Source organism: Natator depressus, chromosome 6, assembly GCF_965152275.1.
Source record: "Natator depressus isolate rNatDep1 chromosome 6, rNatDep2.hap1, whole genome shotgun sequence".
NCBI classification, from domain to species: Eukaryota; Metazoa; Chordata; order Testudines; family Cheloniidae; genus Natator; species Natator depressus.
The window spans coordinates 43398942-43413859 of record NC_134239.1 but is presented as its reverse complement, the minus strand read 5'-3'; the positions used below and the strand labels follow the sequence as shown (position 1 = coordinate 43413859).

General features: G+C 40.1%; 1 protein-coding gene across 3 annotated transcripts in view; it reads left to right on the top strand.

Moving 5' to 3' along the window:
- The window catches only part of METTL15 (methyltransferase 15, mitochondrial 12S rRNA N4-cytidine), a 204033-nt gene extending 191701 nt beyond the window's left edge, over positions 1 to 12332 (top strand). For all 3 annotated transcript variants that reach the window (XM_074955160.1, XM_074955159.1, XM_074955158.1), the window contains one exon: positions 11792 to 12332. In XM_074955160.1, the coding sequence (XP_074811261.1) occupies positions 11792 to 12234 (443 nt within the window). In that variant the 3' untranslated portion in view covers positions 12235 to 12332. The remainder of the gene's footprint in view (positions 1 to 11791) is intronic.
- The last annotated feature ends 2586 nt before the right edge of the window (positions 12333 to 14918 follow it).

Here is a 14918-nt window from a genome sequence, read left to right as displayed (position 1 = left end):
TTTTATAATTTAAGGTGTCCATCATCTCTTCCTGCTAGCAAGCAAACTTCATGCCCTGTCAGCAAAGAAACCATTTTTACAATTATTTGTCTGAAACACTGATATCCTACAGTGATAGGCACTCTATAAATACTTTACATCATGGGTTCTCAGTGAGGGGGTTATGAACATGTCCACGGGGATCAACAGGAAACTCTGCCTTAGATAGATTTTTGCCACAGCTACTTGGAGGTTAATAGGTATACATTAAAACTTACTGAAAAATATAAAGGTTGAACCTCTTAAAATGTAGCTTTAGTCTTCTTCTATTCTACTGATCAACAATTCTTATTTCATTTCAGTGGGTGATATGCCTTGTTACTATTAGCTTAAGCTAGTAACTTAATTTTGCTTGGTTTCATTTAGATTTGTAACCCATTGACAGATCATTGTGAGATCATGTAGTCATCTGGATTTAACTTGAGAGAAGTTGGAGATTAGCTGATAAAAAAGTTTAAAAAAACCCTTAGTGGGATAATAATAATCAGTATTATCCAGATCTATCCAAGTTCACAGACTTTAATTAACAGTTTGAAATTTGTAATATTGTTTGAATTTTAGCTGGGTGTGAATTAACACTGTATTAAGAGAGGCTAGACAAAAGGACATGAGTTGTGTCACAGAAACTTATTAAATGTGATGCAAATTCAACAGATGAATTCCAGCAAACAGGTGCACGGTCTGAATTAATTTTTAAACTCCACCACTCTCATACACTCAGGGAACTTTAATGCCTCACATTGACAGGCACAGTACATTGCTAATTTCATTTCATTACAGTGTGCCCTTGTTGCCAAGAAGACCAATGGCATTTTGGGATGTATAAGTAGGGGCATCGCCAGCAGATCGAGGGACGTGATCGTTCCCCTCTATTCGACATTGGTGAGACCTCATCTGTGTCCAGTTTTGGGCCCCACGCTACAAGAAGGATGTGGAAAAATTGGAAAGAGTCCAGCGGAGGGCAACAAAAATGATTAGGGGACTGGAACACATGACTTATGAGGAGAGGCTGAGGGAACTAGGGATGTTTAGTCTTCAGAAGAGAAGAATGAGGGGGGATTTGATAGCTGTTTTCAACTACCTGAAACGGGGTTCCAAAGAGGATGGCTCTAAACTGTTCTCAGTGGTAGCAGATGACAGAACAAGGAGTAATGGTCTCAAGTTGCAGTGGGGGAGATTTAGGTTGGATATTAGGAAAAACTTTTTCACTAGGAGGGTGGTGAAACCCTGGAATGCGTTACCTAGGGAGGTGGTGGAATCTCCTTCCCTAGAAGTTTTTAGGATCAGGCTTGACAAAGCCCTGGCTGGGATCATTTAGTCGGGGATCGGTCCTGCTTTGAGCAGGGGGTTGGACTAGATGACCTCCTGAAGTCCCTTCCAACCCCGATATTCTATGATTCTATGATTCACAAGCTTAAAAATTTCGATATATTTTAACATATCAATCTATTAGATTTTTAAAAGTGTAGGTAGTATCAGGGTATCCCACAACTAAAAATGATAATTTCTCTCAACTGGGATTTCAAATAATTAATCTAGCTAGAAGCATGATGTTTTTATGAATGAAATCCATTTTATAGACTTCCCATACAAATTTTGTTGTATTATTATACATAGCAATGCCTGTTACCAAGCAAGATTTTCTTTTACTGTTAATATGGCTTTCGTTTGTGACTTAGCAAAAAGCACAAGATTTCCTGACTTCGGAAACGTTACTGAGGGGGATAGGGGACTGAGAATGGGATAACTGTAGCCTTTCACCCCTGGATTGCTGATTCAAATCCAGTTTGGATTGTTAGCAACTGTTCCAAATAAATAGATGTCCATGTGAAAAAAATCACCACCATAATAAACATTCATTAGTTGTTGATAGTCTCAGCAGAGAGACCAAGGATTCACTGGGCTTGGACACTGAGCCTGTCTTTTCACTCCATACAGCTGGTACATGATCTGAGCATAAACAGAAGCCTTTTCTCTAGAGTTGTTAGTCAAGCACCTTTCACTTTATCATCAGCAACATTTGTGTCGTACCCTGCCCTGGACAGCTTACAGTTTAGGTTAGGCATGACATACAAATAAGGGTAATGGGCATTAATGGGATGGGAACAGGTCAGGGTCACATATATAAGATCACACAATAACTTAGATTAGTCATGCATAGTTCCTTAAAACATTTTGTTTGAACTTCATCCCTATCATTAATTCTCACCAAACTCATCCACTTCTAAATAATGCTGCAGCACTAAACTCACAGGTACTGTTAAACAAGCATGTAAACATGCACAAACATATTAAAAAACTGGGATAATTGAAAGAGGAAATATTAGCTGCAAGTTTGGTAATAAAAATGCTGTATTTCTGGCCTCAATGTGGCAAATATAAAGTATCTCATTTTGATGCAATATGGCTATATTTTTTTACTGATTTCCTGAATTTTAGTATTACATAGTATAACATATTTTCTGCTTTGCTATTTGTGCGTTGTCTTCCACAGATGCCATAGGGGATTGTGTTATATATGAAAAAAATATGTTGGCAGTATTTGTTTATTTTTATTTCCTATATTACTATAATAGATTTTTATCCTAAGGGCCTGATTTTCAAAACCAGGTTCTTATTTTGCTCATGCAAATATTTATAGGCACAATTAATTGTCAGAAAAAATTATGGTATATAGATACTGCATTGAAATATCATGGTAATGGGGATTATATAAGATCCGAGATAGATAAAATTTAGATAAATCTCTAACTGCCTAACATGCCAGCACATAGCATGTTAGCTGGTAGCTGGATATCTAACCGCTTTCATTTGCTTGCTCCAAATTTCAGTTGCAGAATCAAAGACTACTTTCAAGATCAGATCAAGTCTTGCTAAAATTCTGTCTAATTACAGCAACATCCACGAAGTGGTACAAGTGGGCTAGAATTGCGTCTTTCTTTTTTCATATACTTCTAAATTTGTGAAGCTTAAGATTCCTATTCTACTCCTTTCTGTTTTTCTTTACCTCCCAGGGGATAGCAGTGTGTCCAGTTTATTTAGGTTTAAAAAATAGTTTTGAAATAGTACAAACATTTGTAGGAGCCTTGATAGTGCAGATAAGTAAAAAGACAAAGATTCTCAAAATATTTTGATGACATAGAAGATAAAGCTATCTTTTTTTTTTTCAACTGAGTGTAAAAGAAAGCTCCGTTAGACTAGTATATAGTAGAGATGGGCCAAGGAAGCCAAAACCAGATATGATTAGAATCTGTTTCCGTTTTACCCAAACTACCAAAGTTCAAGAACATCCAATAAAAGGTTCCAGTTTGGGCTTATTTCTAGTGCTGGGATGACTGTTTTACTTTTTAAAAAAAGAACAGGAGACTAGAGACTAACAAATTTATTAGAGCATAACCTTTCGTGGGCTACAGCCCACTTCGTCAGATGCATAGAATGGAACATATAGTAAGAAGATATATATATACATACAGAGAAGGTGGAAGTTGCCATACAAACTGTAAGAGGCTAATTAGTTAAGATGAGCTATTATCAGCAGGAGAAAAAAATTTTGTAGTGATAATCAAGATCATTGAGGTTCCATTTCAGCGAGTAGCTGTGAATATTCTGGGTCCTTTTCCGAAAAAGACACCCAGAGGAAAGCAGTACATACTGACTTTCATGGATTTTGCCACCCGATGGCCAGAAGCAGTAGCTCTAAGCAACACCAGGGCTAAAAGTGTGCCGCGCACTAACAGACATTTTTGCCAGGGTATGTTGGCCCTCCGACATCCTCACAGATGCAGGAACTAATTTCCTGGCAGGAACTATGGAAAGCCTTTGGGAAGCTCATGGGGTAAATCACTTGATTGCCACCCCTTACCACCATCAAACAAATGGCCTCGTGGAGAAGTTTAATGGAACTTTGGGGGCCATGATACATAAACTCATAAATGAGCACTCCAATGATTGAGACCTAATGTTGCAGCAGTTGCTCTTTGCCTACAGAGCTGTACCACATCCCAGTTTAGGGTTTTCACCATTTGAACTTGTATATGGCCACGAGGTTAAGGGGCCATTACAGTTGGTGAAGCAGCAATGGGAGGGGTTTACACCTTCTCCAGGAACTAAAATTCTGGACTTAGTAACCAACCTAAAAACCACCCTCCATGCCTCTTTAGCCCTTGCTAAAGAAAACCTAAAAGATGCTCAAAAAGAGCAAAAAGCCTGGTATGATAAACATGCTAGAGAGTGGTCCTTCAAAGTAGGGGACCAAGTCATGGTCTTAAAGGCACTCCGGGCCCATAAAATGGAAACGTCGTGGGAAGGGCCATTCACGGTCCAAGAGCTCCTGGGAGCTGTTAATTATCTCATGGCATTTGCCACCTCCAACCAAAAGCCTAAGGTGTACCATATTAATTCTCTAAAGCCATTTTATTACAGATAATTAAAGGTTTGTCAGTTTACAGCCCAGGGAGGAGATGACGCTGAGTGGCCTGAAGGTGTCTACTATGAAGGGAAAAGTGATGGTGGCGTGGAAGAGGTGAACCTCTCCATGACCCTTGGGTGTATGCAGTGACAGCAGATCAAGGATCTGTGCACTAGCTACACGCCAACGTTCTCAGCCACCCCAGGACTACTGAACGGGCATACCACTCCATTGACACAGGTAAATCTCACCCAATTAGAGCCCAACCTTACCGGGTGTCTCCTCACGCTAAAACTGCTATAGAACAGGAGATCCAGGAAATGCTACAGATGGGGGTATGAATTTAATGTGCTCCCTTTCGGGCTGCGGAATGCACCCGCCACCTTCCAAAAACTTGTAGCTGGTCACCTAGCAGGATTGGGAGAATATGCAGTCGCCTACCATGATAATGTGGCCATATTTTCAGATTCCTGGGCAGAACACCTGGACATCTACAAAAAGTCTTCGAGTGCATAAGGGAGGCAGGACTAACTGCTAAGGCTAAGAAGTGTCAAATAGGCCTCAACAGAGTGACTTACCTGGGACACCAGGTGGATCAAGGAACTATCAACCTCCTACAGGCCAAAGTGGATGCTGTCCAAAAGTGGCCTGTCCCAAAGTTAAAGAAACTGGTCCAATCCTTCTTAGGCTTGGCGGGATATTACAGGCGATTTGTATCACAATACAGCCAAATCACCGCCCCACTGACAGACCTAACCAAAAAGAAACAGCCAAATGCAGTTCAGTGGACTGAAGAGTGTCAGAAGGCCTTTAACCAGCTTAAAGCGACACTCATGTCTGACCCTGTGCTAAGGGCCCCAGACATTAACAAACCGTTCCTAGTAACCACAGATGCGTCCGAGCGTGGTGTGGGAGCACTCTTAATGCAGGAAGGACCGACTCAAGAGTTCCATCCTGTCGTGTTTCTCAGCAAGAAGCTGTCTGAGAGGGAAAGCCACTGGTCAATCAGTGAAAAGAAATGTTTCGCCATTGTCTACGCTCTGAAAAAGCTACGCCCATACGTTTGGGGATGGTGTTTCCACCTGCAAACCGACCGCGCTGCGCTACAGTGGCTTCATACCGCCAAGGGGAATAGTAAAAAACTTATTCGGTGGAGTTTAACTCTCCAAGATTTTGATTTCGACATACAACACATTTCAGGAGCTTCTAACAAAGTGGCTGATGCACTCTCCTGGGAAAGTTTCCCAGAATCAACTGGTCCAAATAGTCCTTAAGATGTGGAAAATATTGTTAGTCTTTATACAGTTAGTAGTATATTTAGAGATGTATGTGTCTTATTAACTCTCTTTTCTCCTAGAGCTCCAGGAAGAAATCACAGCCAGTGTTTCACCCTATTTGTGATTTGGGGGGCGTGTCATAAATATAAAGGGAAGGGTAACCACCTTTCTGCATACAGTGCTATAAAATCCCTCCTGGCCAGAGGCAAAATCCTTTCACCTGTAAAGGGTTAAGAAGCTAAGGTAACCCCTCTGGCACCTGACCCAAAATGGCCAATGAGGGGACAAGATTCTTTCAAATCTGGACGGGGGGACAAAGGGTTTGGTCTGTCTGTGTGATGCTTTTGCCGGGAACAGATCAGGAATGTAAGCCTTACAACTCCTGTAAAGTTAGTAAGTAATCTACCTAGAAAATGCGTTAGATTTTCTTTTGTTTAATGGCTTGTAAAATAAACTGTGCTGGAGGGAATGTAAATTCCTGGTTTTGTGTCTTTTTGTAACTTAAGGTTTTGCCTAGAGGGATTCTCTATGTTTTGAATCTGATTACCCTGTAAACTATTGACCATTCTGATTTTACAGAGGTGATTCTTTTACCTTTTCTTTAAATAAAATTCTTCTTTTAAGAACCTGATTGATTTTTCATTGTTCTTAAGTTCTAAGGGTTTGGGTCTGTGTTCACCTGTACCAGTTGGTGAGGCTTATTATCAAGCCTTCCCCTGGAAAGGGGGTGTAGGGCTTGGGGAGGATATTTTGGGGGAAGACGTCTCCAAGTGGTCTCTTTCCCTGTTCTTTGTTTAAAACGCTTGGTGGTGACAGCATACTGTTCAAGGACAAGGCAAAGATTGTGTCTTGGGGAAGTTTTTAACCTAAACTTTTAACCCCCTAAGCTGGTAAGAATAAGCTTAGGGGGTCTTTCATGCAGGTCCCCACATCGGTACCCTAGAGTTCAGAGTGGGGAAGGAACCTTGACACACCCTATGACAGCAGGTCAAATAGTTGTAGATGCAATTCATTTGTCTTTCCTGATATTCATTCTTGCTATCGCTTTACTCTTTTCAGACATACGTTTTATGTTTTCTTGCCATTGTGTTACATTTCTTCATGGCACAGAATGAGCATGGCTGAAATTTTCCATTACCAGAGGCAGAGATCAGATGATTTGGTTCATGCCAGGAAAGAACGATGAGATCACAGTGTTGCTGCTAAGTGTTTGGGGGTGGGTAAAATGCTGCTTTCTCTAATATGTATATTAAACAGGATGCTGCACATTACATCAGTTGCCAGTGACCACATTTCTGGACCCACCTCACTCTATAGAGCTCACCACTTTGTCTCAGGCAATCATTTATACAGCTCAGCAGAATTTCTGTTTTCTTACCTTCAGATCTTACCAGAGGAATGTACAGCAGAGCCAGTAGTGTAGAAATATGTCATACCATCTTGGAAATTATTCCAGACTGGAGCAGCTGCTGAAACAAGCTTTGCAAGGTGTCTCTGACATCACTTGCAACCACACAGCCGCCCCAACTGTAAAGTTAGTGCAATCTAGCGTTTACATATTCAGACATTTCAGTCTGCAACTTATTGCAGGTTTGGATGGCATGCAGCTGTTTCCTGAGAACCTTTGTCTCTGTTCTTCATTTCCACCCACACATTTGCAAATACACAGTTTTCAACATGCTTCACAGCTTCAGGTTGGCTCCTTGTGCAGGAAAAAAGAGAAGATGGGAAAACACGGAGGGGACAGTGCTGAGTAAGTTTCCTGTACTCCATGGAAATTTGAGGGAAGTTAGTTTATGAAGTCCACAGTACACAGCTGAAACCATAGACCATCAGGCCTTAGTGTGTAAAATGCTGTACTTACCTAAAGCACTATATAAATAATTATTGTTGATAGAAATGTGAAGTGAGATGTGCAACAGTTTTAAAAAATGGTACCTCTCTCCACCTTTATATGTATGCCTATTCATCATTTTTTACACATGCATATAGGATGTAAAGGTTTTGTTATTTTCATAGACTCTGGTGTTTCCAACCCATAGCAAAGAAAATTTGGAAAGAAGAGTGGGCTTACAGTATGGGTTTGTTTTGTTTCTTATCCCCAGTTGATATCCTCTCTTCCAGATCAAGAATAGAGTGCCTCATGCAGTATCTTGAGATGATGGAAAGGGTCCCCCCTCCCCACCCCCATGAGTCTGGCATTCTTAAAGAAAGTTATCAGTAGGGAATGCCTTTGTGCCAGAGCCAGCACTTCAAGTATCATCCAAACTAGTGCTGGTTTTTTTCATATAATACAAAGCAGAAAATCCTTTCTCCCCTTTTATAGTTGATGTTGAGTTTGATTAAGGGATACATTCAACCCCTTAGTTCTTCTTTGGATGGCCTCTGCATATTCTCACATGTGGAATCAAGGTCCTTGAGACATGGGTTCCAGAATCTTCTGGGGTGCAGTGTCTGTCTTGGGCTGCCCATCCCCAAAGAGTTCACACGGTATCAAAGGGGGAGCTGCCCCAAATGCTTTTCAGTTCCTGCCATTAATTTAGGGATTCCTAACCTAAAACTCAGAAGAAGTGGGAAATCTGGATATGGAGTTTGGATTAACCAGTTGCAAGGAACAGTTCTATCCCTTTACCAAATAACATTATTGCTTTCACTTTCCTGAATCAGGCTTCTGCATTCACCTGGCACAGTGGTTTGTAAATTGGGTTCAAATTCACATCTCTTTTAAGACTCTTCTGCACCTTAATATGCTTTTTTCTTTAGCCCAGGCTTCGTCAGCCTTATTTAACCTGGCACAGGCAATGACGATATAAAGCTAAATTTTGTAAGGTGAATAATGACACAAAGAAGTCCAGAAAATATTACCTTGGTCATCTTTCTCTTCTGAATAGTAAAGAGAATGGTGCAATTCCTCAAGGAGTCAGTGGACAATATAGATTAGTTGGCAGTATTTAGAGCTGTTTCAGAGTAACAGCCGTGTTAGTCTGTATTCGCAAAAAGAAAAGGAGTACTTGTGGCACCTTCATTGGTGAGCTGTAGCTCACGAAAGCTTATGCTCAAATAAATTGGTTAGTCTCTAAGGTGCCACAAGTATTTAGAGCTATTTGTCCAACAAATTCACACAAGTAACACTGTCACATTAACCAGAAACAGTCTAACTACTTGAGGTGGGAACAATATCAACTGTTCCCTCTTAACCCCTCTATCTTAGAAAATACAAAAATAATAAAAAAATAAAATTGGAAATTTAGCAGCAGATGCATAGCATGAATGCAGTAAGGATGTCTCTTGTAAACCTCAGGCAATTAATACAAGGTTAGTCGGTCACTTGCCTTATCTGTCAAACAAGTAATCTGAAACAGAGCAATGGTCTCACCCAATAGAGTGTAATCAAATACTATGCACTGGGGTTTCCATAGTTTCAACCTATTTAATTCAGCTCAAAATCTGCAGATTAGATAACCTCCAAAAAACCTGACTGGGACATGTTCCCAGTGGATGCCTTTTTGTTTAGTTGGCATGGCTACTTCACATAGACCCTCTTTCCAGACTTCTTATCCATAGAATATAATCTAGGAAGAACAGAAGCCCTATAAACAACACCCTTTTAACCTCAGTACTCTCCCACATGCTGACAACTCAACATTATATCTTAAACTTGCTTTCCTTCAAATACTGTTTGTCCCAGTTCAAGCAGACTGTCACTAATACCAAAGTATTAGTGAGACCATGGAAAATTTAGGCTAACCATAGTACGAAACCTGCCTTTCTTATCATTTCTTTTCTATCTAAAATTCATCATCTTGTATGGAAGTTACTATGTGGTATGAGGAGAAAAATATGAACTTTAAATAATGTAAACCTGCATTTTTCTCTTTATTTATACATTTTAAATACATTACAAGAAGACAAAGGTAAGATCTTAGTAACGTGTAATAAATCTGTATTCTTGATTCTTTGTTAGGTGCCAATTTAGGCATAAACAATGCTAATTAGCATATGATTATCTTTATATAAAGGATTTGCCATGAGGAATATGTAATATTGATACAAACAGGAAATAATGTGAGTGTGGTAATATGTGACACAGTCATTTTGTACTGGTTGTACTATACCAGTGGTCACCAACCGGCCGATCACGATCGACTGGTCGAACCTAGGGATCTCCCAGTTGATCGTGATCTCTGGAGGTGTGGTGTGGCTGCCACTAAGGCAGACTCCCTGCCTACCCCGGGCCACGGCACTCTTGGAAGCGGCCAGCGCAGCCCCGCGGCCGGGAGGGACTTGGGGTAGGCAGGGAAAGCTGCGGGGGCAGTGCTTGCAGAGAGGGGCAGTGCGTGGAGCCACGTGCCCCACGCCCCTCCCCAGGGGCTGCAGGGGCTTGTTGGCCCCTTCCGGAAGTGGTGTGGGGCCAGGGTATGCCGGGAGTCTGCCTTAGCGGCAGCCACACTCAGCCTCGCTGCGCCCACTACCAACCGGAAGCCGCCGGAGCTACGTGCTGCCCGGCAGGAGGCTGCACCCCAGCCCTGAACCACCTCCTGCACCCCAAGCCCCAACCTGATCTGCCTCCCAAAGCCAGCACCCCAAACCCCCTCCTGCACCCCAGCCCTGAGCCCCCTCCCAGAGCGAGCACCCTGTACCCTCTCCTGCACCCCAACACTCTGCCCCATCCCGGAGACCCCTTCTGCACCCAAACTCCCTCCTACAGCTTGCACCGCTCACCCCCTCCAGCACCCCAACCCCCTGCCCCAGGCTCAGCCCAGAGCCCCCTCCCACACTGCAAACCCCTCAGCCCCAGCCCAGAGTCCACACCCCCTCCTGAGCCTCAACCCCCTGCCCCAGCCCAGTGAAAGTGAGTGAAGGCGGGGAGGGCGAGCGACTGGGGGGGAGAGGGATGGAGTGAGTGAGGCGGGGCCTCAGGGAAGGGGCGGGGCCTCAGGGAAGGGGTCGGAAAGATCTTGGATTGCCCTTAGATTCAAAAAGTGATCTTGGGCATAAAAAGGTTAGAGACCACTGTACTATACTGATGGATGAATTATAGTTTCTGCAATAGCTACAGACAACTATATCCAAATTCATATATAAGAAATTATCAATCTGTGAAGTATCTAAAGTAGGATTTATGACAGCTAGAGATCCAGCTCTATTCAGTGTCATCTTATTGAAATGTAATTATATAAATACTTAAATGAAGTGCATACACTACTAGAAAATAATATTTCCTTTTAATGTTTTACTGAGCAGATAAAGCAGCTTTGTAGTATCACAATTAGATTCACTACGCTTTTAATACCAAATACGGTTTGCTCATTTTTTCCCCTACCATTAAAGTTTAACAAGTAATAGTCTTATTTCTTTAAACTAGAAAAAGTATTTAATTGCATTTAATTAAAATAGGATAATTATTTAAATCCAGACTCTGTGAATTATTGCACTTTAATCTAGAAAATGACACTTAATATTTGCTTCTGCATAAATTATATATGCTACCTGTTTTAAGAATCTCAGACAAGCAACCAAGCATGCCTATCTGTCTACATCTATATATGAATGTAGTGAGTACTATTTCTAATGAAGATATAGAAAACTAATTTTCACTGCAGAGTTTTAGGGCATCTTATCTGTCTACCCTCTCTGTAATTTTTAATTTATCGCAGTTTCATGGCTGTTGCTTTGTATTCTCACGTGCAACTTTATTTTTCAATTCTGTGAAGGAGTTGAGGGTGCAGTTTGTGTGAATGATTCTGTAGAAAAAGGTCCTGATTCCACAATAGGACTGCTCAGTTGAACAGGGCTTACTCGTGTAACTAAGGGTTTCAAGGGCAGGTCTTAAAGATGTATTATAAAGGGAGGAGCTCACTACTCATTGTTCGTAGTATCCTTTACTTTAAAGTCAGTACACATCACTGGATTAATGTCAAAAGTAGATAATGGCAGGTACAAAAAGTTTATGGAATTACCAGATTTTTTTTCTAAAAGATAACAGGTTCCAGTACAGGAAAGCAGTATAAATGTACTTGATGACAAAACTTTAATCTCCTTTCTCTCTTTCTTTAATCCACAACAGGTGCTTTTCCAGCAAGAGCTTTGTATGCCCGAAAAGACTTACTTCAGAGACCTACACATGTTGCCACCAAAACTTTCCAAGCCTTGCGTATATTTGTGAATGATGAGCTTCGCGAACTCTATGTAGGGTTGAAGATAGCTGAGAAGTTTCTGAAACCTGGAGGTCGACTTGTAGCCCTTTCTTTTCATTCGCTAGAGGATCGTATCATCAAACGATTCCTTCAAGGAATAGATGTTTCAGAAAAGTCCAACCTTAACATAAGACAGAAGATAAGACAAGGACAAAAATACTATTCAGAACAAGATGTGGAAGAATTCTCTAGTGAAAAATCCAACTCAAGGTGGACATCTATACAGAAAAAAGTGCTTACTCCCCACGCTGCAGATGTTCAAGAGAACCCAAGAGGAAGGTCTGCCAAACTAAGAGCTGCTATCAAACTGTGAAATAAAGTAAAATAGTCTGATTTTCTCTTTATATTAAATATGCTTTTGTAAATGTTCATCTTTCAAACTGTACAGAGATGGTCAAATTGAAAAATAAAAGGAAAGAAAAAAAATTGATATCTTAGGAAAGAGTCTTGACTTCTGTCTTCAGTCTTCAATTTTAATTCAGCTGTGGAATTGAAACATGGAGCATCACATGGTAAAGCAAGTCTAAACCAATGGGCATAACTAATATTATTAATTTCTTTAGAAAAACAGTTCTTGAAACACAAGGCTCAGATGTCTATAATAGCAACCCTTGTATGTACAACTTAAACATATAGGGCTCTATACACCTATTTATCCACAGCATAAACTCCCATTGAACTATTCCAACTTCAGTCCCACAATTGATCATGTTGTGCCTTATTGTTTTAACATATACATTCTTTAAAACAGCTAAAATTTGAAGTCTATTTAAAACTTCTTGTATGAGAAACATCATAGATTGAAAATTAATATTGGCTCCTTTTACATCTGTTAAACAATTTATTTTTTAAAAATTGATATAAAAAGTAGCTTAAGTTTCATCTGCTTTAACTTCTCCCTCCCTTTACAAAAGAAAAAAGAAAAAGAAGGGTTCTCTGATTTGGACAATCAAAATGTGTGGCAGAATTTCACTTCTGATGAATCAGTAGCTTGGCTGACTAGAGGAGGAAACATGATTTCTGTCTCTGAATTTGAATGGTTATTACACTAGCTTGTAAAAGAAAACTGATTTTAAAACTTCAGACCTAATTCTGATCTCACCAATTTTATACTAGTGTAAGCCCAGTGACATCAGCAGACTTATTCCTGATTCAGAGCTGAGCAAAATTCCTTTGGTAACATTACACTGATATTGGCAAATTTCTCATAAATACCTGGAAATATGACATTGAATATGAAAATCACTGATATGAAGTCAGAGATGAATAATAATGGGCACTTTATACTTTTCTGAAAGTACTGTTTTTCCCAGTTTTCATTATACATAGTATTAAATATTAAATACAAACATTCCACTTCAAATAGTAATACTAAATGTTGACATCTGATAGAAACAACAGACTGTATTTAAATAGATATTTTCCCCTCCAAACATTATATATGAATAGCTTAAGTTATTTTTGGTTAAGGTTCTACCTTGAACTGCATCCCCATTTGAAGTTTTTAAAAGATTTTTATGGCTGAAATATTCAGGCTCAGAACAATGTGGTACTGTGTTGTGGTGCAGGTAGAGACATGCAATTGCAACAAAGGTAAGTGCTGTATTAATAATATCAGAAAAGATAAGGAAGAGTCAGTGCTGCTTCTGACTATTTTCATAGGGTTATCTCCAAAAACCCAGCCTTCCCATTTCCATAATTATGGTTGCTCATACCAGCTGGGTCAATATATCATCAATGTAGGGAGAACGTATTTCCCACGGCAAATATTCTTTCAATCTGGCTTATTTTGTACTCACCTGGAGTTTGCCAACCCCCATAAAAATCTCTGGGTAGGGTTAGTTGAAGCATGCTTGTGTATCTTGAGCTGTTCCAGTTTCACTCGGTAGATAGAGTGGCATACGTTTGGATACCACTTTGAACACCTTGTTGTATAATGGTGCAAGTAGAGGCCCAGAGCACAGAGAAGTATGTGGGGTTCCAACAGAGTTAAATGCTTATTCAGTAACAACCTTGAAGTGTCATGGAAGAGTCAGCAGTATTTCTGGGGATAGTGAGGCCTAATATTCTCTCTCAGATTAAGTTCTGTCCAGTACACAGAGAGGTAGTAGTATATTTTAATCCCTTTGCAGTGGTGTGATGCATTAGTAGGACTAAATGTATTTCACTTGTTGAAAATACCACCTCATTGAAAATCAAACTAGACTTCTCAGAGGATGAAAATTCATATACGTCTTTTCTGGAATTTTTACTTCCAACCTGAACAACATGCATTTCAACACAACCAAATGCAAGGTGATACATCTAGGAACAAAGAACATAGGCCACACTTACAAGGAATGCAGAAATACTAAGAAGGTCTTGGGGGACATAATAGATATCCACTTGATCATGAGCTCCTAATATAATGGTATAAAGGGCCAACAGGATCCTCATATGTATAAGCAAGACAATAACAAGTAGGAGTAGAGAGATGGTATTATCCATGTACTAAAGTACTGTCTCTTTCTGGTGTCCACACATGAAAAGGGATGTTGAAATATTGGAAAGCATTAAGAAAACAGCTACAAGAATTATTTGAAATCAGAAAAACATGCTGTATTGCAAGAAGCTTGGAAAGTTCAATCTATTTTTTTCATCTAAAAGAAGGGTAAGAGGTCACTTGATCAAAGTCTGCAAATACCTACATGGAGAAGAGACAGCTCTTCAATCTAACAGAAAAAGGCATAGCTAGCTGAACTTAGCCAAAGGTGCACATTTTAAACTGTGATAGTATTTAACCATTGTAAGAATATACCTGGGGATGTGGTAAATTCTCCATCACTTGAAGTCTTTAAATCAAGACAGAATATCTTGCTAAAAGATACGCTGTAGTTCAAACAGAAAATATAGGTTTGATGCAGAGTTTATTGGGTAAGGTTCTTTACGTCTTTGTTGAAGGAGGATCAGATTTAGATGATCATAATGGTCCCTTTCTGTCCTTAAAAATCTATGAAT